At 45.3% G+C, this 23786-nt stretch overlaps 1 protein-coding gene across 5 annotated transcripts in view; it reads right to left on the reverse strand.

Moving 5' to 3' along the window:
- UNC13D (unc-13 homolog D) overlaps positions 1 to 23786 on the reverse strand; it is an 876342-nt gene that overhangs the window by 397328 nt on the left and 455228 nt on the right. For all 5 annotated transcript variants that reach the window (XM_069200183.1, XM_069200186.1, XM_069200185.1 and 2 more), the window contains exon 16: positions 1085 to 1175. In XM_069200183.1, coding sequence (XP_069056284.1) covers positions 1085 to 1175 — 91 coding nt within the window. The remainder of the gene's footprint in view (positions 1 to 1084; positions 1176 to 23786) is intronic.

Below are 23786 nucleotides of genomic sequence, written 5' to 3' on the forward strand. Positions count from 1 at the left end.
AGAGCTCAGGGAGATTCCCTTCACACAAGAGGTGCAGTGAAAATCAGAGGGATTCTCCCTCTCTTCGAAGTGTTCTAGAAGTTGACTGCACCTGACTGGTTATTGTTCAAGTTTGGTCCTTTTTTAAAAACTACACAGATACGATATTAAACTTTTGGTCTAGTGCATTAAAGCCTATGTTAGTTTTACATACTGCTTTACCATGGTACCGCAGTACTCCCACTTCGATAACGGGGAACAATCCAAGCATGTCAATCTATGAAAGATCCAAAACAGGATAAAGCGTCAACACACAGCCACATGTGGTCACTTTTCGGCACATAGAAGCATTGCTTTAAAATTTCTCTGGATTCGTTCTAGCGTCTGCAAAAATTCTTAAGGTGGGAATTCTGCAGTTAGATATATACATCAAAAGTAATATGTCTGTGTACGAAAGGGAAAGGGAAATGATTCTCTGTTTTCATTTAATTTCCGCCACCATTTCATTTTGCAAAAAATACTTTGTTTTGTATGTCCGGAGGTGCAGCCACTAAACAAAGCATAAACACAAATATCTCAGGTATCACAATGTAAGGCCACATTATAATGATTTAACGCACAAAGATGTCTGGTATGACAGAACACAAAAAACAATAAATTGTGATGAACAGTATTGACATACAGCTTTTTGGTGTCACAGTGTAAACATGAAGAAAGGTAAAGTATTGCAGCCAAAACTTACATAGAGCCTTTAAAATTACAGTGTAACCACACAGCCCTCTAGCATCACAGTATAAATGGCTATTTGAATAAAAAACTTTATTTTTCATAATTCGCGGGTGCCGTTTCAATGGATATAGCTAGAATGGTTAAACAATATAGTGAAGCTACACTTTGCTGTCCTTTTTCTAAATATTTACTAAAAATATCCATTAATATTCAAACCCATACTTCGCTAACATATCACAGCATACATAAAGAATTCAGATATCACTATATAAATGCACACTGAGTTTGCATTGAGCTGTGGCACTTGAAGGCAGACACAGAAAGAGCATAGGTCAATCACAAATGATGCCACAAATCTGAAACCTTGAAATTTCACCTGGATAGCGTCTGTGACCTTTTGTTGCAGGGATGGCATTTGAGGGCAAAGTTCTGCGTATGGTTTCATTTTACACATCTGGACCAGTACCCTGCAGGCAAACAATATGAAGAAACCTAATTTAATGGGTGTGCACACTAAACCAAAATATGTAAGGTGTATAGTGAAAAAGTGGCAACTCAAAACAGAAAAGTTAACAAAATTTAAAATGAAAATTGAGTTACGTTTCAACTGAAAAATATGAAAGCATTAAATGAAAAAGAAAAGGTGCCAGAAACAACTAGCAAACTGTACACTGAATAAGGTGCATATTTTAAAATACAAAATGGGTTAGCACGCTCCTGGTAGGCCTCTAGTTCATATCTGTCGAAACCAAGCCCATTTTCGCCCATCCCAGGTGGGTGAGTATGAAACAAGTAAAAGAAAACCCTTCTTATACAGATATGTCTGTTTGCCAATTCCTCACCGTGACAGTATTCCCCAGGAGTCAGACTTGATCTGGAAACTTAAAAGCAGTACTCCTGTACACCACCAGGTTGAGTCATGTGGCTTGCAGACAGCATGGGAAGTAGCATATAAGCGCCACCCATGAGCCCTGACGTCAGTTCCTGTCTTTCCATGCCTTTAGACGCAGCTTCTACTTGGTCTTTGACCAGATTGTTTCAAGAAATGTAAGCACTGGGCAAGTGAAAATATCATCCCTAAAACAACAGGATTTAAGCCGTATAAAGACCCACACAAACAAATGTATATGGTAGACCATCACAAAGTCTGTTTTTGGTGCCTAGGATCAGATCACGACTCGAGGGCCTGCGGTGACTGTACCCAGATGACCCCGAAGGCCATACGAAACCATGAGCCCAAAACTACATAGCTGTAACCAAGAAAACTTCACGCCACGACTGTTCGAAGTCGAAAGAAGGTACCATTCCCAATGTCCTTCCCATGGCAGATGTCTTCGGGTAAATTAATGAAAAAAATACAAGAAGTCAAAGCAGGAATCAGATTGTGGATTTCTTACTCAACATCCAACACTAAAGAGTCTGGTGGTACAGCAGGTAACTACCAGCAAAACAAATCGAAATTAATTCCTGATTACTCCACTTCATAGTTAATGAGGAAAAAGGATTTTCTTACCCACAAGCCTGGCCCTGAGATGTGTAAATGCCAGCTCTCACCTAGGCCACTAATATCATGCCCTTTGAGACTCTGTGGTACAAATTCTGGGGGGTTCATTATGAACACAGCGGTTTTCCCCGCCGTGTTCATGCTGGCGGTCTGTCTATCGACCGCCAGCCACCCTGGGATCCTGCCGGCCATATTACAAACATTCTGCTGGGCCGGCAGGCGGAAGCATTGCAGAATGCCTGGCCAGGACATTGCCGTCAATGCCTCTGTGCGGTGGGTCCAGATGCACCCGTCGCGCAGATCACTACCCACAAATCGGGCAGTGACCTGAGTGATGGGGCACTGCACAGGGGCCCCTGCACTGCCCATGCCAAGTGCATGGGCAGTGCAGGGGCCCCGGAGCACCCCTTCCGCCAGGGAAAGGCTGGTGGAAATGGGATCATTATGCGAGGGCAGCAGCGCTGCCCTGTTGGATAATGATGCCGTCCACCGCCAGGCTGCCTGTCGGAGGCAGCCTGGTGGTGGAGGAGGGCCAACTATGGCGGCCCTCCCCGTCATCATTATGTGGCGGTGTAGGCCGCCATGCCGTATGGCGGGATTTCCCACCACAGCCAGCATGGTGGCCCACACCACCATGATCATAATGAGGGCCTTTATATGCTGTTCTGGACAACCTTCAGCTTCCATTACCCAGGCTATTCAAGATCGTCATGAAGCAGCAAAACTTTCCACCCACTCTGGACTGGACACAACTGGCTGTCTGAATTCATAATGAGTCCCATTGTGGCTCTTCGGCACCATGTCTGGATGAAGGAGATGGTCTTCTTTGGGTATGTTTAGGGATATTTATTGGAAATGTTGTTTGACAACTCTTGCCTTTTTGGTAACAAAGAGAGCTTTGCCTTGGAGCAATTCAAACAGAGCGGAGACGCAGCATGTTCCTTAGAGATTTCCGCTCCCATAACACAATTTCACTAACAATTTCTCCCTCCCAGTGGTTAGGGAAGAGTTTGTTTTTGAATCACCAGCACCAGGTTCCTCCAACCCAGCAGGCCTTTCAGCCTTTTTGTGGTTCTCAGTGAAAAAGAACAAAGAAGGGACAGCCTGCAGCTCAGTCCCCTACCACTCCAGCAGCACCAGCTGCAAAACTGCTTAAGTGAGTCCTTATGGCACATAGCCACCCTGTCTGAGGAATAACGTGATATTTACTCCAGGGTGAACGGTCATCCCTTTAGAAAGTGGGGCCTTTTAATTGTCGAGCAGGGCTAAGCTCTTCCATTCCTTTCTATCCAGCCTCACCTTCCACCACCTTTAGGGCAGATAAGGGAGGACCACCTGTCCATCTTACAGCATCAAGTGCAGGCCCTTTTGGCCAAAGGGGTCATACAGAGGGTCCCAATTTGGGAAATAAGAACTGGGTGTTACTACCACTTCTTTCTTGTGCTGAAGGAGGCGAGAGGCCTTTGTCCTACCTTAGATATTCACCATCTCAATGCCTGCCTGCAGAAGGATAAATGCAAGATGCTGACACTATCCCAGATCCTGACTGCCCTGGAGAATGGTAGGTGTTATTAGACCTACAGGATGCTTTTTTCATATCCTCATCCTGCAGGCCCACCAGAGCTACCTGTGATTCTTGATGCACCAGGAGTATTTACTATTTGCACTGTTCCTCTTTGGCCTCACCAGTACGCCTCGGGTGTTCACAAAAACAATGGCAGTGATCAAAGCACCCCTTTGGAGGTCAGAGGTAGCGGTCTCTCCCTAGTTTGGTGATTGCCTTTTTAAGGTGGGTTCCCCACAGGCAGTCGTCAGCCATCTCCAGATGATGCTGAACCTAACATCGTGAGGCTTCACTTTCAATGGGCTGAAGTCTCACCTAACTCATTCACAACCGCTCCAGTTCTCCTGAGCTTTTCTGGATATGGTACGATTTTGTGCTCTCCCACCACAGCAGAGTCTAGGACATTCAGGTTATGATCCTGATGTTTCTGCCTCAGGCCAGGATCTCAGTATGGATGACTCTGATGCTCTTGCAGTTGTTGGCCTCCTAAATTCTGCTGGCCAATCATACAAAGTGTCAAATGCCCTCTCTGGTGTGGGGCCTGAAATTATAGGCCCCTCAAGATCAGGGGAAGCTGTTTCAAAGGATACTGAGAAATATCTGCTGTGGTGAATACTGGAGCATGATTGGGTCACTGGCAGGCCCCACGGGCTAAGAAAGCCAACAGGGAGAGGTGATCAGCAGCCTATGGTCTCTGGCAGAGACTTAACTCCACATCAATTTGTTGAAGTTGAGGGCAATTCGCTTGGTGTTGAAGGCCTTCCATTCCACCATTCAAGGAAGTCTGGTGTGGGTGCTTACGGACAACAAGCAGAGCAGGTGGGTGCTCACGGGCAACAAGCAGAGCAGGTGGGATTCTGAGTCCTTTGTTAGGAGGCTCTATGCCTCTGGAAGTGGCTCGTCAGTCAAGGTATTTTTTTTAGTGGTAAACCATGTGTTGGGATCTTTAAACGGCAGGGTGGACGAACTCAACCACATATGCCAAGCGGATCACATATGGTAACTGCTTCCAGAAGTGGAACAAGAAATCTTCCAGCAATGGGCAGAACTTGGCTCAATCTTTTCCCCACTGACGAGAATGCACAATGTCAGCAATTTTGAAAGTCTGGAGTTCGCAAAGCAGCTCTTTCTTAGAGATGCCTTCCATCAAGAATGGAGCTCCGACTCGTATATACCTTCTCACCACTGCTTCTCCTGCCCTCAGTTCTCAGGAAGGTCAGGAAAGACTGGCCGAAAGTCATTCTAGTGGCACCGGATTGGGCCAGGACAGTGTGGTACTTAGAACTCCTGGGCATAAGCATCTGTTGTCCAATTAAGCTGCCACTTCAGGAGGATCTGTCACAAAAACAAGGAAGGGTGTACTGCACTAAAGCCTGCACAATCTGAATCTCATGCTTGGATATTCAGTGGCAGCAGTTGACCTCCTTCCACCTGTCACCTGAGGTCTTGGCAGTGAGTCATTCCTCCACAAAGTTAGTGTACGCCAACTGTTAGGACAAATTTGTGGACTGGTGTGGCACCCAGCAACTGCACCCATTAGAGCCATATTGTCTGAAGTTTTGTTTGTTCTGACCCTAGACTAGCAATGACTTGCTTTGGGCACCGTAAAAGGCTACTTATCAGCACTTTTGGCTTTGTAAGGTTGTCAAATCAGGCTTCATTATTTAAGTCACATGTGATTAGATTTTTTAAAGATATGCAACATTTGTTTTTGCCAAAGTCCCTTTGTGATGTCTCAGTGGAACTTAAACTTAGTCCTCACTTTTTTGATGCACACCTCTTTTGAGCCGCTGCACAGTTGTCTCTAAAGACATCGGACTTTGAAGATAGTTGGTCTTGTCGCCATTAAATCAGCTAGACATATAAGCAAGCTGCAGGCTCTTTATGTCAACCCAACTTACACCACCTTTTTCCTAGATAAGTTGCTGTTGAGGACCCAAGCTTCCTTTTTTCCAAAAGTGGTCACCCCCTTTTCATGTCGGACGGTCTACCACCATTCAGGCATCTGCTGCAACTCATCACTCTAAGGATTAAAAGAGACTCCATTATTTGGACTGTAGAAGTGCACAAAGCCTTAACACTGATCACACCAAGGAACATCAAGTGAATGATCAGCTCTTTATAGGGACTTCCAGAGCAAAGAAAGAAAAGAGTGCAAAAACGGACCATCTCTCAATGGATTGTTCTCTGCATAAAGATATGCTCTGTACTGGCAAAGAAGTAGACACCAGAAGCCTTATGGACTCATTCCACCAGGGTGAAAGCTTTTACCACTGCATTAGCACATGAAGCACCTCCCCTCGTCATCTGTCAGACAGCTTCGTGAGCATAGGTAAGTAAGATCACAAAGCACTACTACCATGACAGTCAGGTCCATCGAGAAAGGCACTTTGCCCTTTCTGTCCTGCAGAATGAACCATTTCACAGACCCAATACCTTGGAAGGTACCACTACGCTATCTATTCACAAGGTGAGGAATTATGCATCAGAAGAACATGTTACTTACCTTCTGTAACAATCTTTCTAGTGGATATTCTATCTAACCACAGATTCCTCACTGACCCTCCAACCTCCCTGTTCTGTCAACAGGTCCCAAATTTAGAGATCTGCACACTGGTCATGCTAATCTGCTAATGGGACCTATGTCTGAGAGCGTGGACAGTTTAGAAAGCAACTGATGTCAGCACACTGAGATGGACCTTATATCCTTTTCCGCTTGTCACTTCCCAGAGTAGAAGGACACTGTCACTTAGCAACACAACACCGTCTGCTGGGAAGCAGGAGTACTGCTTTGAAGTTTCTGGATCCAATCTAATGTCTGGGGAAATATTCTGATATTTGGAAGGTGAATATTCTTCAACTACATAGAGTATCCACCAGAAAGATTGTCACTGAAAGTAAATAACGTGATTGTTTGGGGAGGGAGCCTGGCCCTTGGAAGACAATAGCAGAAGCACCAGCTGGGAAGGTTTACCTTCCTCAGATCTGCGGCTCTGACTGCCCAGTGAGCAGCAGGAGCAAAGTGGAGGTGTGCCTCAAAGACTAGGCAACAGAAGCAGCAATTGTCAGCTCCTCCTCATTGTCTGGCATGGATTGAGTGCTGGAGGTTTGGAGATGATTCCTGCCTGGGATGGACAGTGGTGGAACTTGTGCCTCTGGCCTCTGGACACAGTAAAAATGAGTAATGAAGACAGGAGTGGAAGAACTGGTGAAGTCTTGAGCGGTGAATGAGGCCCTCAACCTCCTGGTCGATAAGGGGACATGGCAGGGTGGTCCACCCACAGGCTGTGACTCTACTCTGGCCTGTGGATGCTAGACCCAGAACGCATTTGAGGCTTGCAAGGAGGCCCTGGAAGGTGGGAAGGTCTGTGCCTCTCAGACAGAGGAGAGGCTGTGGAGCCCAACTAGAATGATTCTACCATTTTTGAGAGGCAATGAGTAATGCTAAAGAACCGAGGAGGCTATGGGAGTTGGAAATCCACACTGGCTACACATGAGGACAGAGCTGGTGGCAATGAACACCTGTAAACACTGAACAAAACTAGGCATGGTACAATTTGTGAAGAGTATGTGAAGGCCTGAAGTTGGCACAGTGGATAGAACCCAGGACAGAGTGTGCTCTGAGGCACATGTTATCTTAAGAGCCCAAAGTGCGAGAAAAGAAGGAGTTGCAGGGAGGAGAGTTACTTTAAGATCCCTGAGTGTCTTGACTCACCTTTGGCCCTAATTAGGGGGCCTGTGAGCATACTATCTGTACAACAAGAAATGATGACGCAATGCTGTGGGCAAGTGATGGCCTCGACTTAGAACAAGATAGAGCCGATGGTGAAAGAATTGTTCATAAGACCATCTTCATTTAAAAGTGAGCAGCAAAAAGACAAATCTAACGCCTGCGCTAAGCTAGACTAATGTTTGGCATCAATGGAGGAAGCCTCAATGAACTCTTGGCCCAACTGTTCTGCGAATTGAAAGATGGCATTGATCGCCTCAGAGCAGAGCTTTGCAAAACCTCCAGAACCTTGAAATATGGGTCTCACATCTGAAGTACGCTACAGTGGGGTCTCTCAGGGACAGGACTTCCAGCTGAAAGAGCTGCTTACACTGCAGGAACAGAACATTATTGTGCAAGAAAAGTATTAGAACTTTGAGGATTGAGAGGTGGACCCATGCCCAATGGCCCCCAACATGATAACGAGAGGCAGCTGGGGCCAGCTGGCTGGAGCTGGAAGACAGTGGGTCAAATTTCACCATAGTATGAACTGTCACTTTAAAGTCCTGAAACGGAATTATGTTAGGCAACACTAGGAAAGACCCAAAATTTAATTTTTGAGTCCCTGATGAAAGGAGTTTGGGTAAGCAAGTGGAGTGGGGGGTTTTAAATGTTCAACAGAGTTTCTGCCAGTGCGGGCTGAAGAAAGTAAGGATGAAATCATAGTAGCATAGCCACATTGGTCACCTCTTCCGGGTAAACAGCACACAAAGAGACGCCAATAGTTACATCCCTACAGATTATCTCATTTAACAACAGGGGACTAAATGCCACAGTCAAACGCTGAATAGTCCTACCTATCCTGAAGAAACAAAAGGAGATGTCTGCCTTCAACAAGAGACACTACACAAATATATCTGGGGGTTGTACTCTAGATTCCTTCCCACAAGACGCAGCAGAACCTAACAGAGCTGCCCAAGACTGATGGCACTGGGCTGTCCTTCCAGCCAATCAACACAGTGTTCAGTCAATTAGAAGCTCTCAGGCCAGGGCTTGGTGTCTGGCACTGCTGCCTAGATTCAGTTTGAGGTCAGTCCTCACGTAGGGGTGAAGCAAGACCATGATTATCATTCCCTGGAAGTCTTAGCAAAGGAAAATATGGCATTTGTAATATAAAGGTAAAGATACTACTCATCATGATTTTTTAAACAAAGTACAATTTTGAAATGTGAAGCCTTGTGTTAAATACATTGTACACGGGCACTCGGCTCTTTAAATTACTAAAGTATGCATTTAAATTGACTGGCTGGACACCTTCTCTTTGGTGCGGGATCTTAGGTTATACCGGTGTTTCCTAATCTCTGGTATGGTCCTCTGGGTGACACCAAGTGAGATGACTTTCTATAGGATGTTGATCCATATTTTTGTTTTCTGGGCAGGGATTACCACTCCTAAGGTTACCACTACTGTGAGATTACCTACATCCGAGATTACCAGGGCAAAGATTACCTCTGATGAGATTACCATTTTTGAAATTACCACTACTGCAATTACCACTTCTGAGATTACTACTACTGTGATTACTACCCATGAGAGTTACTACTGCTGAGATTACCTCTACTGTGATTACTACCTCTGAGATTACCACTGCAGGGATTACCACTACTGTGATAACTACCTCTGAGAGAACCACTGCAGGGATTACAACTGCTGTGATTACTACCACTGAGATTATCACTACAGGGATTACCACTGCTGAGATTACTTCTACTGTGATTACTACCTGGGTTTACCACTGAAGGGATTACCACTGCTGAATTACCATTGCAGGGATTACACTGCTGAGGTTACCACCACTATGATTACTAACTGAGATTACCACTGCTGATGTTACCACTACTGTGATTGCTACCTCGTAGATTACTCCTGCAGGGGTTACCATTGCTGATATTACCACTACTGTGATTACCACCTCCGAGATTACCAGTGCAGGGATTACCACCATTGCAATTATCACTGCAAGGATTATCACTGCTGAGATTACCATTACTGGGATTACTACCTCTGAGATTACCAATGCAGGGATTAGCACTGCTGAGATTACCACTGATGTGATTACTACCACTGAGATTACCAATACTGATATTACCACTGCTGTGATTACTACATCTGAGAGTACCACTGCAGGGATTACCTCTGCTGAGATTACCACTACTGTGATTACTACCTCTGAGAGTACCACTGCAGTGATTACCACTGCTGTGATTACCACTACTGTGATTACTATCTCTGAGATTACTACTGCTGAATTGCCACTATTGTGGTTACTACCTCAGAGTACCACTACAGGGATTACCACTGCTGAAATTATTACTGCTGTGGTTACTACCTCTGAGATTACCCCTGCAGGGATTATCACTGCTGAGATTACCTCTACTGGGATTGCTACGTCTGAGATTACCACTGCAGGGATTGCTACTGCAGGAATTACCACTGATGTGATGACTACCACTGAGATTACCACTACTGTGGTTATTACCTCTTAGATTACCAATGCAGGGATTATCACTGCTGAGATTACCAACACTGTGATTACTACCGCTGGGATTACTACTGCTGGGATTACCACTGTTGAGATTACCACTACTGTGATTACTATCTCTGAGATTACCACTGCAGGGATTACCACTGCTGCATTACCACTATTGTGATAACTACCTCTGAGAGTACCACTGCAGAGATTATTGCTGCTGTGATTCCTACCTCAGATGACCAGTGCAAAAATTACCACTGCGGAGACTACCACTATTGTGATTGCTATCTCTGATATTACCACTGCAGGGACTACCACTGCTGTGATTACTACCTCTGAGAGTACCAGTGCAAAGATTACCTCTGCTGAATTACCACTGCTATGATTACTAACTCTGAGATTACCCCTGCAGAGATTACCACTGCGGAGATTACCTCTACTGTGATTACTACTTCTGAGATTACCAGTGCAGGGATTACCACTGCTGAATTAACAATACTGTGATTACTTACCCTGACATTACCAGTGCAAATATTACCTCTGCTGAATTACTACTGTGATTACTACCTGAGAGTACCACTGCAGGGGTTACCACTGCTGAGATTACCACTGTGATTACTACCACTGAGATTACCACTATTGTGGTTACTACCTCCGAGATTACCCTGCAGGGGTTAGCACTGCTGAATTACCACTACTGTGATTGCTACCTCAGAGTACCACTGCAGAGATTATCACTGCTGTGATTACTAACTCTGAGATTACCACTGCTGATATTACTACTACTGTCATTACTACCTCTGAGATTACCCATGCAGGGGTTAACACTTCTGAGGTTACCACTACTGTGATTACTACCTCTGAGATTACCAGTGCAGGGATTACCTCTCCTGAGATTACCATCGTCAAAATTACCACTGCAGGGATTTCTACTGCGGAGATTACCACTACTGTGATTACTACCACTAAGATTACCACTGCAGGAATTACCACTGCTGAGATTACCACTTCTGAGATTACCACTTCTGAGATTACCACTAGATTGAGTAAAAAAGATTCAAGAGTAAGTGTACTGACCCTATTCTAACCTACACCTTAAAATGAAACCTTACTTTATAACTACTCACCACCCTATCTTTATGGCCATACAGAGCCCTCTCCTTAACCCAGTGGTTACACTGCATCGGGGAGTGCCAGTGGGCCCACCAGTACATATTTTGGAGGACCAGGACTCTTCCACTCTGTCCCCTGGTGGTCATATTGGTCTTTACAATGCATGGGCCTGCCCTGTCCATTAGCCCCACCCAGACCCAGGCACAGACACGACTGTAGCATTCTCAAGTGGCCGGGACACCAAGCGCTTCATTTTCCTGCATCCATTCTTATGTTAAACCATTCTGAGCCCAGGCAAACACATGCTTTTATTTTCCTAAAATAATATTTTGTACCCTGTAACAAGTCCAGCATTTCAGTATTTTTATTGAGTATTTCCCCGTTCTTTGTCCATGTACACACAAATGCTATCACTTTTAGGTGGACCAGTCCCTTTGGTATTTTAGTAGATGCTGCTTTGTTTCACTCTTTGCCTTTTTGTTTTTGTAGAACACTAAAAATGTGTCCACATGTTCTAGACCTGCTTCTGCTTCATGGAGGGTGTTTGGGAAAAGGCAGCTGCATTTACTTCTTCACTTCCTAGCTCTCTGCAGTTCTAAATTGCCGGGCACCTACTACCTCACTCACTCTAAGTCACATTCTCTCACTTACTCATTCTCACTCCCACTCAAGGGCATAGCTTCAGTGGGGCATTTGGGGAGTTACCCCCCCAACTAATAAATGTGTATTCTGATGAATTGTTGGATACAGGTGCTTTCAGTTGGGTAGGGTGAGTTGTCTGTCGGGTTTCACCTGGGATTTATGCATGCACAGACTGACAAAGCACACACACTCTCTCTTGCCTGTTTTGAAAGCCCAAAAACTTTTAAATATTTTACAGAAAATTATGTCCCTCTCACTTATTAATCATACCAATCTGCACTGCTCTCTTTCCACTGCTGCATAAGCCACTCTCATGCGATATGCTTGTCATATGATGTATTTTAACAATATATGCCGGCCATGGGTGGCTCCTGTAGGGGCAAAGCTGCAGGCAGAGGTCATAACAATATTCAATGATTCTTGGAATTTGCATGAATGGGAAGGATTGAAAATGAAATGCATACATACATTTGATAAATGATCTGCCATGTGAAACTGCATAATGACATTATGTTATTTTCTGTCTGAACAACGTATTGTCCTTTAGTGAATTTTTATGGACATTTTACCGCAAAACTTGCTGTGTTACCACTATATTTTAAAGACCTCTTGGAAAGGGTTAGTCATGCTTAGCACATAATATAAAATTATTAGAATGTTTCAATAGCGCACATGTATAAACTCTCGATTTTCAGTCAATCTATGTAAAAAAAACTATGCTGTCAAATTTACCATTTTTAGGGCTGAGGGCAAAGGGCTCCGTCCCTGGTGTAATCTCTCTGTGGGCTTTTAACCACACCCATGTCAAGCCCATCAGTTTGGTTTGTTCATGGGGTGGCCTTTTAAAATTAGCCTGATTTCATTAGTGGAAGGTATGCACACGTCATGCTTTTTCCAGTGTTTAGCCTGCTTTGAGGGTACCGGACAACTACTGAAAACATACAAGGCTCCAAGTTTTCTGTATGGTTTCAGCACTATTTTTTCTCTTTATTTTGTAGGCAGTAATAGAGTGCTTTGCATGACATCAACCCTGTTACATGGATATTTGCACTTTTGCTGGTTACATGGATAACTGCACTTTTGTCAATACGTTTCAATGCAAGCAAACTTCTGTTTTCTTTTGTGTGTTTGCTTTGTGCTCATGGTGGCCATCGGCTTGCTTATGTAAAACTGTTTTACTTTCCAGTTTATGTGGCAAGAAAAGTCCAGTTAGGAGTTCACAATGCTAATAGCTTTAACTCGAGTACACGCAAGTCCCATTGCACTGCAAATGCTTGTCTTCCTCTTGGGTTTGTTCCGCCCTTGAGCATTGGCACATTACTGTGTCCTTCCACCGCTCACCTTGTCAGGTGCTACTTTTTACTTAAGCACATATAAGTGTGCATTTGTTTTTCCACCTCCTACCTCATGTGCTTCTTACCCCCTTCAGTGCATTCTGTATTCCGCTTCCCTGTGTGATCCTATCCAGTTCTCTCATGTCATCTTCACACCCTTGTACTTTACCCTGCCATCTCCATGTTTGTGCCTTTTCCCAATTGGCATCCATCACTCACACCCCAGTTTTCCTTCTGCCCTGTGTGTTTCCGCCCCCTTGTAGATTCCCTACCCTCTTTAGAAACTCATTATGCACAGACACCCCAGGGTGCTTCCAACATTCACCCTTTCATGTGGCTTTGGGCCCTGTGTTGCTCTCAGCACCTACTTTCAAACCTCCTACCGGTGCCCACCACTGATACACCTGTGTTGATTTTGCTCCTCATCCCCTGTGTTGCTTATGCCCCCACCCGCGCCTCTGGTACTTCTTCTGACCACCCCTTGTCGCTCCCACCTCCTACTTAAAAGAAAACATGATTATGTCTATGTCTGCTTGGTCTGTCTCAGCAGTTTTGGCATGCACACTGCATCATTTGTAATATATTTATTAGATACGGCCACTTAAGCATGTCCACAAATCACTTTTTGTCATAGTGCATTTTTATTACTTTTTATTAATTAGATTTTTTTTTCAATTTGTGTTGTTTTTAAAAGCAGGTTCAAACTCACTTGTACAGTCCTGAAGAGGCCACAAGTCGATTGGCCAAAACGCATCGACAATATAAACAAGATAAATCTGCACTGACAGTTGGAAAAGATATATTAACTTAAGGATTGCCGGTCTAACCCCACTGGATGTTCTGCACATAAGCATTAAGCAATGGCTACAGATAAAGTGGACTATCTCGAGACACACCCTGCTTGAAAACACACATTGGGCCATCACATGTTTCAACTATTCATATGCAAACGAGGATAGTGGATCTTAAAGACCCTGTAGTCTTGTGTGTAAGAAATATCAACATAATAAATTGTTGATGTGTAGAAAAACTAAAGGAGACATCTGAATTCAAAAGGTTTGTCAATGCATTGCTTAAGTTATGTTTTTGTCTAATAATAACTCCATTTGTTGACTAAAGAAATCAAATTTATCCTGCTAGAGGTATTACTGTTCCTTTTCTATACAATTAGCCCAAAACTCTAGAGTGTTACTTGGGCCATGCCTCTTGATTTATCAGTTCAACACTGTATGCCTGGAGTGTTCCTTGGGGCACCCCCTTGATTTATCAGTTCAACACTGTATGCAGGCAGGTTCTGCGGAATTGCAGTTTACCATGAAGCCTCCTCTCCTGGTCTGGCGAGAGAGTAGGAGGTCCACTTGCTCCAATAGAGTATGCCGGAGGAAAGGTGTGCGTGTGCAGGAGCCTCTTGCTTTTGATCTCTGGCAGACTACAGAAGTGATCTTGGGAGGTCAGAGTCCTTTTAAGACATCTTCTCCCTTAGACTTGCACTGGTTTTAGCCACCGGCAGTACCTTGGTCTGCAGTCATCATTAGCCAGATGTTGAGAGGAACCTCAGCTTGTCACCACAGCTCGTATGCCTCCACTCAAGGCTCATTCACCAGCCTTTGCCACATACCTCATCTCTTACATGTTCTCATCCAGCAGCCACTGACTCTCAGACAATCCTGTCTGACCCAACCTACACCTTAGCCTACCATTAACAAGCCCTCTACCACTGCACAAGATCGTCTACCATCTGTGACACACCCTCTGCCAGCCCTCAACCGTCCGAAACCTTCAGCCGGCATTCAGTCTTCACTGGCCATATTTGCCCTTGAATGACATTTGAGTGCACTATGTTGGTGCTCAGAACCTTGAAAAATCCCTCTACTTGTCCTCCGCTTTTCCATAGACACCCTTATCTTACAATATGTTAGCCTCAGGAGCCAGAGAGACTCTTACTTAACCAGCAGATGTCCTTGCTTGTCACTCACTTACTTACTAAAAGGTAGATTTCACAGTTCCTCAGCCGGTTCACACACACCGTCAGACCCCACTCTGCCGGTCATAAGTGCCCCTACTTCTTCCCCTGCTCTCTCAAAGACAAACACTCAGCCACAAGTGCACCCAGCTTTCCTCTATACCCTCTCATCTGGCACTCAGATATCCTTAAAGCACCTCTCCAAGCCCTTAGAATTTAGCTCTAAATGTTATCTCAAGGAGACCATCAGTCTCTTCTCTGTGGCCTTCGGTGCCCTTTAGACACTCTACCTTAGCCCTTTTCTAACTGGGCACCCACAATGCATGTGACTGTCTGCCACAAACCAATTTTTATACTGCAGTTGTTATTTAACAGCACTATCTGTGATATGCAGGCCACAGGGTGAAATGCTAGTGAGATCTCTCAGTGGGTTCACACATTTGTAGGCAATCCTCGTTTAACGTCAAGGTCACAAGTTCCACTCCTGAGATTTAATTCAATGGTTACCTGCCTGCTGTAAAGATATGCAGGATATGTCTGGCAAAATAAATGAGTCCTTATGTTATGTGCACTTCTAAAGTGCACATCTATTTTAGGAGGGTATCCAAGCTTTGGTGAAAAGGTAGTTTTGCTGCCTGACCTGAGACCTTTGTGAAGAGCCACATTCTTGGGTTCTTCCTGAATGGAAGGACTTAACTGGCAACTTTTATGTGACACTTGTTCTCATCTAACCTCGGACACTTGCATCCAAAGAGCCAGAGTTTATGAGGAGGGGCCTGCTAATTTCACACAAGCTCCCTACAAGGGCACAAAGCCTGTGTCATCTTCCATTCCCTTAGAATAGTACACTCTTGGATCGTTTGTAGTACAGGAAACAGGATGTAGGAGTAGGTATGGTTGCCCCTGGGACCTGTTACACCATTGATTAGTGACTGCCCAAAACCTACAAAGCTGGCCCCTCACCCCAGCCCCTCAAAAAAGAAGGAGTGCAAATGCTGTTTAAAACCTGTGACAAGACATCAATTCCTGGACCTGCTCCCACTTGTACTCAGGACAAAGAAGTGTACTCCAAGGGTCAATTGGCTGATGTCCTGCGTGGCTCCAGGTATACAACATCCAGGTATACAACACACTGCAAGAGTCCTTTTTAATGCTGAGCGTTAGCATTCCACCAGGTGGATACTTAAGAATACTTCTACTGTGGGTTAAAGCGATTTCATTTGTTGGTTGCAGTTTCCATTAAAAAATTCTTGCTCGCTAGTGGTCAGTTCTGCCCTTTTCTCCCTCCGTTTTATGTTTCAGAGCAGTGACCAACTACTTTATTGTTCCACTTTGGTTCCTTTATCTGTTGCTGTGACAGACTATTTACATTTCTTTGGAGGTCCCCTTTCACGGAGCGCCTGTGCGTGTTTTAGGCTGGTAGCTCCCTGCGTTTTATTGCAGCATTCGGTTCCTCCCACCTCCTCCCATGTAGTTGACATTTGTTTTGGCTTTATTCCAGTGCTGTCCTCATACCCAGCTCCTAAAATAAGCTTATTTTACTGAACAAACGGCTGCTAAAATAAGCTTCTTTTATTAAACAAACACCATATGCCCTCACATTGCAGAGTCTCTCTCTCTCCAGGGCCCCTCCCAGCCAGCACTCATGACATCTCACACAAGGCATTGCTTATCTCCTTTACTGAGCCCATAATTCTTCTCAGGCTGCTATGCTAACTTCATTAGAGCTTTGTTAAAATGTGAAGCAAAAATGCTTGTTGTAAACTTGTCTCTCAAAAGTGGCACCAGCGAGCAGCCAAGGCTAACTGCAGGAGACGGCAAAAGGATCAGAGCTTAAAAACCTAATGAATAGCAATCCTCCTCAATCCCAATCAAGTTATATGTTTAACATGGTTTAATTCAGAGTATGGGATTATGGAATGAAACTGCAAAACTGCGCTCAGCGACTCCTAGTTCACTTGCTCCCCAGTAAGCATGTTTTGAGGCCTCCTGGACACAGGGCCTCATTTTGACCCTGGCGGGCGGCGGCTTTCCCGCTGGGCCGGTGGGCGACCGCCAGCGGGAAAGACCCTGCAACAAGGAAGCCGGCTCCGAATGGAGCCGGCGGAGTTGCAGGGGTGCAACGCGTGCAGTTGCACCCGTAGCGATTTTCACTGTCTGCAAAGCAGACAGTGAAAATCTTCATGGGGCCCTGTTAGGGGGCCCCTGCACTGCCCATGCCAGTGGCATGGGCAGTGCAGGGGCCCCCAGGGGCCCCACGGCACCCGTTCCCGCCATCCTGTTTCTGGCAGTGTAAACCGCCAGAAACAGGCTGGCGGGAAGGGGGTCGGAATCCCCATGGGGGATTCCCTAGGCCAGGGGAAAACCGGCGGGAAACCGCCGGATCCCCTTTTCTGACCGCGGCTTTACAGCCGTGGTCAGAATGGCCCTGAAAGCACCGCCAGCCTGTTGGCGGTGCTTCCGTGGTCCCCGGCCGCCAGGGTCGGAATGACCCCCACAGTGTCCTGCAGAGTGATGGTAGAAAGTTGACGGCCCTAGTTCCGTGTCAGGCGCCAGCCCCTTGTCCACTCCCGGTGTTATGTTACTGTTTTATTCTAACCCTTGTAGTTTTGATTTTCCTCAATGTAAATACAGGGCTGCAAGCCACAGAATTCACAGAATAAACTAAGACTGGTTGAGACACTCCAATGGTGCAAAGTGATGTCTATGGGCAGCGCTGTGCGCTCTGAATGACTCGTAAGGAGACAAGCAAAACCATTAAAAAAAAAAAAAAAAAAAAAAAAAAAAATCAATGCTAAAGTTGTGTGAAAGATTACTGCCAGTGGCCTCTGCTCCACTGACCTCATTCATAGTGCAGCAGTTAATTGAGGCAAGAACACCCAGGTAATAGCATTGGTGCATAGCATAGGGTTGGCACATGATTTGTAGTTCTGCCACTTACAAAGGGGTTAAAGAGCAGAAACATTCTCTGAGATCGGTTTACCTGATCACACGGGTGCCCGGGCAATACTTTTTACGTAGGGGGCGATTGTGAGTGCACAAACCTGGACAGAGCGCAGGTTTCTTCATACCTGCGAACGTAAATCCGAACGCAGGCCCGGCATCCCGTTTTACAATCTCCTCTGAGCTCACAGCAGTGATAACGCAGAGCACTTTGTCACCCTTGCACCAATACATGCCAACATTTTAGAAGAGGAAAGTGAAATATTTTAAAAACACTAATTGTGAGAATGTATTTCACACATTGACTTCTTTTGGAGCTGGAGGCAATTTCAGCCGGGAGACAGCCAAAATGTATTCATTTTTGCTCCAAAAATCAGCGGTTTCCCGTCTGAGTCCGCTCTGATGGCATGTGTGCCTGTGCTATAAAACCCCTTAGCCAGAGACAGAGGTCACACTTGCACAAATAATCATACTGGAAAACACTGAGAGGTTTCCGCTGTGAACAGTCGCCCTCTGCAAGGACTTCACACAGCGGCAGTGGCTTCATCCAGGGGCTGTTTGTCCCCTCCTGATGCAGCAAGAGGTAGAAGAGTGTCTGTTGCCTTGGCACCGCCGGCTGCACATGTGCGCTGCCTCCCATCACACGCTGCTGCTTCCTCCCATCACACACTTGCGCTGCCTTCCATCACACACTGGTACCCACACTGGCGATGCCTCCCACACTGGCATAGTGGCACTTCCTTCCGCACCAGGGGCGTTCCTTGGTTAGTGAGATTGGGCAGTAGGGGTGCGAGGTTCAGATTTTCAACAGTCAGACTGGCATTCAATGATAAATACATCATACAATAAGGAGGGCGCACAAGAGGAGGTTAAGGTGCAGTGGAAAGGGAGAGGAATGCAGACTGGTAGGGTTACTAAATTAGAGAAAACAGAAGATTTTGTAAAAAAATAAAAAAATAAATGAAACATAAAAATCTATGATGAAATCCGACCGACACGTCACCATACCAGACTGGAAGCACCTTTACCCAACTATTTAACAGAAAATATAGTTATTAGAGGGTTGTGCGACACTTCAAACACCCCCCCCTCCCAGCTACATCCTTTTCCCTCACACACTGGCGCTCCCATCTCCTACACTAGCGCACTGCCTCCCTCGATGCAACACTGGAGCTGCTTCCCATCACACACTGGTGCTGCCTCCCAATCCTGCGGCACAGCCGCGCACTCTGTGAAGCAGCCCTCCCTCCACATGACCCTCTCAGGAAGGCAGTCTTAGGAACACTACGGGTCACTAACCTAATCTGCAGGGCACACTGTCAAACTCTGCTGGCACTGGAAATCCAGCTTTACCATTCAAATATCAATGTTCTTTCAGATACATTTTTGGAAATTTTTACACTGCAATAAATTCCATTTCACTTTCCAGTCATGGTCCAAAATGCGTGGATTAGTGTGCTATCTGTCCACTCCATGCGCTATGGCGCCTCCTCAGGGGCATTAAGTGCTATAGGCAGCTGTGAAAAAGTGCAAGTCAAATACATACAACAGGCTTGTAGTGATCGTCAGCGAAGGGGTCTGTAGTTCAAGTCACTGCACACCATCTGGTGTATATAACTCACACATGCTAATCACCACTGACTCATACTGCACAAAGTGTAAGGTGACCAGGGGTCCCGGATTTGCCCTGACAGTCCTGGTTTTTCATCAGCTGTCCCAGGCGAATTCAGAAAATGTAGCTAATTTCCTGGTTTTTAGAGAAGGGCACCTGAAAACTGTGGCAGACATTTTTTTTATTTTTTAAAGAAGGGTTAGTTAGCAAGTGCTTTCAGAAAGCAATTTAATTAAAAGGCATATTGGTTTTAAGAATTGCATTTTATTTATGTTCTTAGAGCCTCTTCTATAATTCTGTGCTGATGAGCGCTGTCATTCTGTGAGCTTGGTTGAAGTAAAATTGTAATCCTATTTTTTTGTGAAATGTCCTGGTTTTTGTCCTTAAAATTCTGGTCACCCTAACAAAGTGTAAACTAAATTTTTTGCTTTGCCTGCTTCATCACCAGCATCAATGGTACCAATGTGATCGACCTCGAATGGATCAAACAGAGAGCTGCCTCTGGCCTGCCAGGATTTGAACTCATGGCAGATCTTCACAACATGTGCGCAACACATTCAGTTATTTTCTGGGCTAATTGTCAGTGTGACTGGTTGGATCCTCCTTGCACCTCATAACAGCCGATTAGGGTGTACAACTGAGGGCTTTTCCTGGGTAGGTCACCTGCACTGGTGCCCAGCCTCATCCGGTCTGGGGCCAAATTACCAGAATCTCTGAGAATTGGGTGACCAAGAGGCCCGTATTTGCCAGGACACTGCCATTTTTAGGTTGAGCGGTTTTCCGATGTGTTGGTATCTATGTGGGCTTTTAACCGCACCCACTGCATGCCCATCACTTTAACTCAATCATAGGCTTGCCTTTTAATAATACTTTATCATTGGTAAATGCTTTACGTTTATCCCTCCTTGGGGCAGTTTTGTTACCGCCTTGGCCATTGACCCTGTTACATAGATAATAGCACTTTTACCGGTACGTTTGACTGCGAGCGAACTTCTTTTTCCTTTTGTGTGTCTCCTTTGTGCCAACAGCCACCGAGGCGATTTGAATCAGCTCGCTTATGTCAACTGTTTTACTTTTCAGTTTCCATTTATGTGGCAAGACAAGTCCAGTTAGGAATTTACAACACTAATAGGTCTAACTAGAGCAAATACGAGACCGATTACATTGCAAATGCTTGTTAAAATGATGCTACTACCACGCTTTTTATATTTATTCCAAAACTTCCCTCTCAATGTGTCACAACACTGGTTTCAGGAGATGCACTCACTGATTGGCTCCTTTCTCTGGCACAGAAGCAGACAATGTCTGGCTATGACCATTTGCCAACGCCACACATATACAAAGGGGAACTTGGTTTGTCTAACCTTCACTATTATCTTCTCACATCCCAGACTGGCTCACTGGAGGATGGGCCGATTCCACTTATAGACTGAAACTCACCCTCCTGGATATTTCCAGGGTAATGGAACTGCTATACTAGGGCCCCATCGCCAACAACATTCCGGAGGCCATTAGGGTGGTGTTTCACAGCTGACAGCAGTGTTGAGGCACAATGGGTGGTGGGGGAAAATCACCCACCACACTCCTACATGGCATGGACATGGCTGTGAGATGTGGCTAAACTAGAGGGCTTCTCCCAGTGGGACTCTATAGGAATTACCCTGGTTGGAAAAGCATGGTCAGGCTCAAACAGGACATACCAGGAACTTCAAATGTCATTCTCCCTATCCACAATGCAATTTCACAAATCCCTACAGTTATGTCACACATTGAAGGTCCACGTTCCTTCTGACACCTCACTACCCAAATTCAACCCCATGGAGGCCAAGGCGAAAATATGGGGCCCATAGGTAAAGGGGGGTATCCCAGTTATCCTTCAATCCTACTGAATGCAGATACAGAGCTTCACGCTCTTAGATCTAAGTGGGAGACATAGCTTGGACCTCTAAAGAAGGAGGACTGGAGGGATGCCTTAATGGCCCCCAGAAAGATCACAATCTCCGCCAGACTGAGACTTATTCAGATGTACTATTTACGCTGCTCTTACCTCACCACTGACAGACTGTTCTGAGCGGGCCTTCGGTCCAACTGGCGATGCCCATGCTGCTAATGCTCCCCAGCTAACTTCTTCCACATGACTTGGGCCTGCCCGATCATTGAACACAACTGGAGATTGCTACATTCCGAAGTATCTGAGGTAATGGGACAGACCCTGGATCTATCTGCTCTTGTTGTTCTGTTGGGGGTAGACGGAGGGGTGGGAGGGACAAAGGCAGCTAAGAAGTTACTAAATGCTGCTTTATTGGTAGCCAAAAGAGACATTGCTGCACATTGGAAAGCTCCCACTCCTCCTGCATTTTCGAGATGGAAGTGAGGAGTAAACTGCTGTGCCCAGATGGAACGGCCAGTTTATGGGGCATGGGGCTGCCCAGTGAAGCACACCAAGATCTGGTCCAAATGGCTGGATGGTACAGGGCTGGTTGAAGATTCAGATCAAGAGAGCGGTGCAGAGATCTAGCCCTGAATCAGCAGGAACTCTTTGCTGGAGATATACTTGCTGATGGAACCTAGGTAACCTGTGGCTGTTGAAAGTATTAATTACTAATGTTATAATATGTAAATGTGACAAGCTGTTTACAAATGAAACAATAACATTAGTTATAAAAAAAAAGATTGGTCTACAGATGGCACTACATGCCAACCAAACCGGCCACACTAAATAGGAAGCATTCTGACTCCTGCTGGAGAGGATGCAGGGGCCAAGAAACTATTTTGCACATACTGCATATACTATTGCTCAATGACCCATTAGTTCTGTGATCAGGTTTGGGCCATCAAGAACAGGTCACTGAGGACAATATCGAGTCCATGCTTTAAGTGTATTGATGGGATGGGCAACAGAGACCAAATAGGGGACGATAAAGTGCACCCACATCTTAGTAATGCTGCTCTTCTTGGTGGCTAAAGGGATACTATTGTCAAGTTATAGGGCTGTGGCCCGATGGTGTTAGATTGGTTCCACATAATATGGCACATATTGGATATAGAGATGATATCCCACACAAGTACAGGAACCAAGAGAGAGTTCTCAGAGGTATGGTGTGGGAGTGTTAGGGACCCTCCTAGCAGTGCATGAGGATGTGGCCTCGGGTTAGCCAGTTGGGTATGGAAGTCACTCCATGCTGGGGCAGGAAAGGACAAGAAATGCCTCAAACAATATACACTTTATGAAAAGAAAAGCACTCCTTGTTGGAGGACAGGAGGATGGTATAGTTTCTTACCTGTAACTCCAGTTCTCTCGTAGGGGTATTTCCTTGATAGTCATAAGCGTTGAATATTCCCCATCCGCCTGCGGGAACCCCAGAGCACTTTTTCCAATATAACTTCTTAAGTGTCCATGTTCGCCTTACTTCAGAAAGGCCTGCCAAGACACTTAAGAATGTTCCTATACAGCCTATAGGAAGGGCTACAGTGTTGAAACTTCTTCATTCAGTTTGTCCTTGAAGTAAATGCATTAAAATGCCTGAACAAATGAATATAATTTTTCAGAAACATTCCTTCACAAACCTTTTTATATCCGAAAACCTCTATGAAGGAGTGCAGAGCAGTGTAGCCCATAGGCTGCCATTAGTAATGAAGAAAAAGGAGACTGTGCCTTTAAGAACAGCCAGTCCTCCAGTATCCCATCATGCCTAGAGAGAGGCAGTTACCTCAGTTCTTTTTGCAGGCAGTTTTTAGCTGTTAATAATGATTAACCTAATAAGGCAATTTATCTGCTCCCCCTGGGAGGTGGGAGGGTTGCTTATGACTATCATGGAAATACCCCTATGAGAGAACTGGAGTTACAGTTAAGAAACTATACCTTCTCTCGTAGGGGATTTCAATGTATAGTAATAAGCGTTGAATAGAATAGCAAGCCCATCCCATAACACGCGGAGGAGCAGATAGAGTAGTCAGAGAATATTCTCTCAAGCAAAGAGGTTCCTAAGAGAAGCCTGTCCTACTTGAGCATCTGCCCTAGCATCTGAGTCAAGGCAATAATGTTTAGTAAAGGTGTGAACAGATCTCCAAGTCGCAGCTTTACAAATTTCTGCTAATGGAACATTCCGCAATAAAGCAGCCGTTGCTGACTTGCCTCTGGTGGAATGTGCTTTTGGTTTA

The sequence above is a fragment of the Pleurodeles waltl genome, chromosome 7 (genome assembly GCF_031143425.1).
Source record: "Pleurodeles waltl isolate 20211129_DDA chromosome 7, aPleWal1.hap1.20221129, whole genome shotgun sequence".
Taxonomy (NCBI): domain Eukaryota; kingdom Metazoa; phylum Chordata; class Amphibia; order Caudata; family Salamandridae; genus Pleurodeles; species Pleurodeles waltl.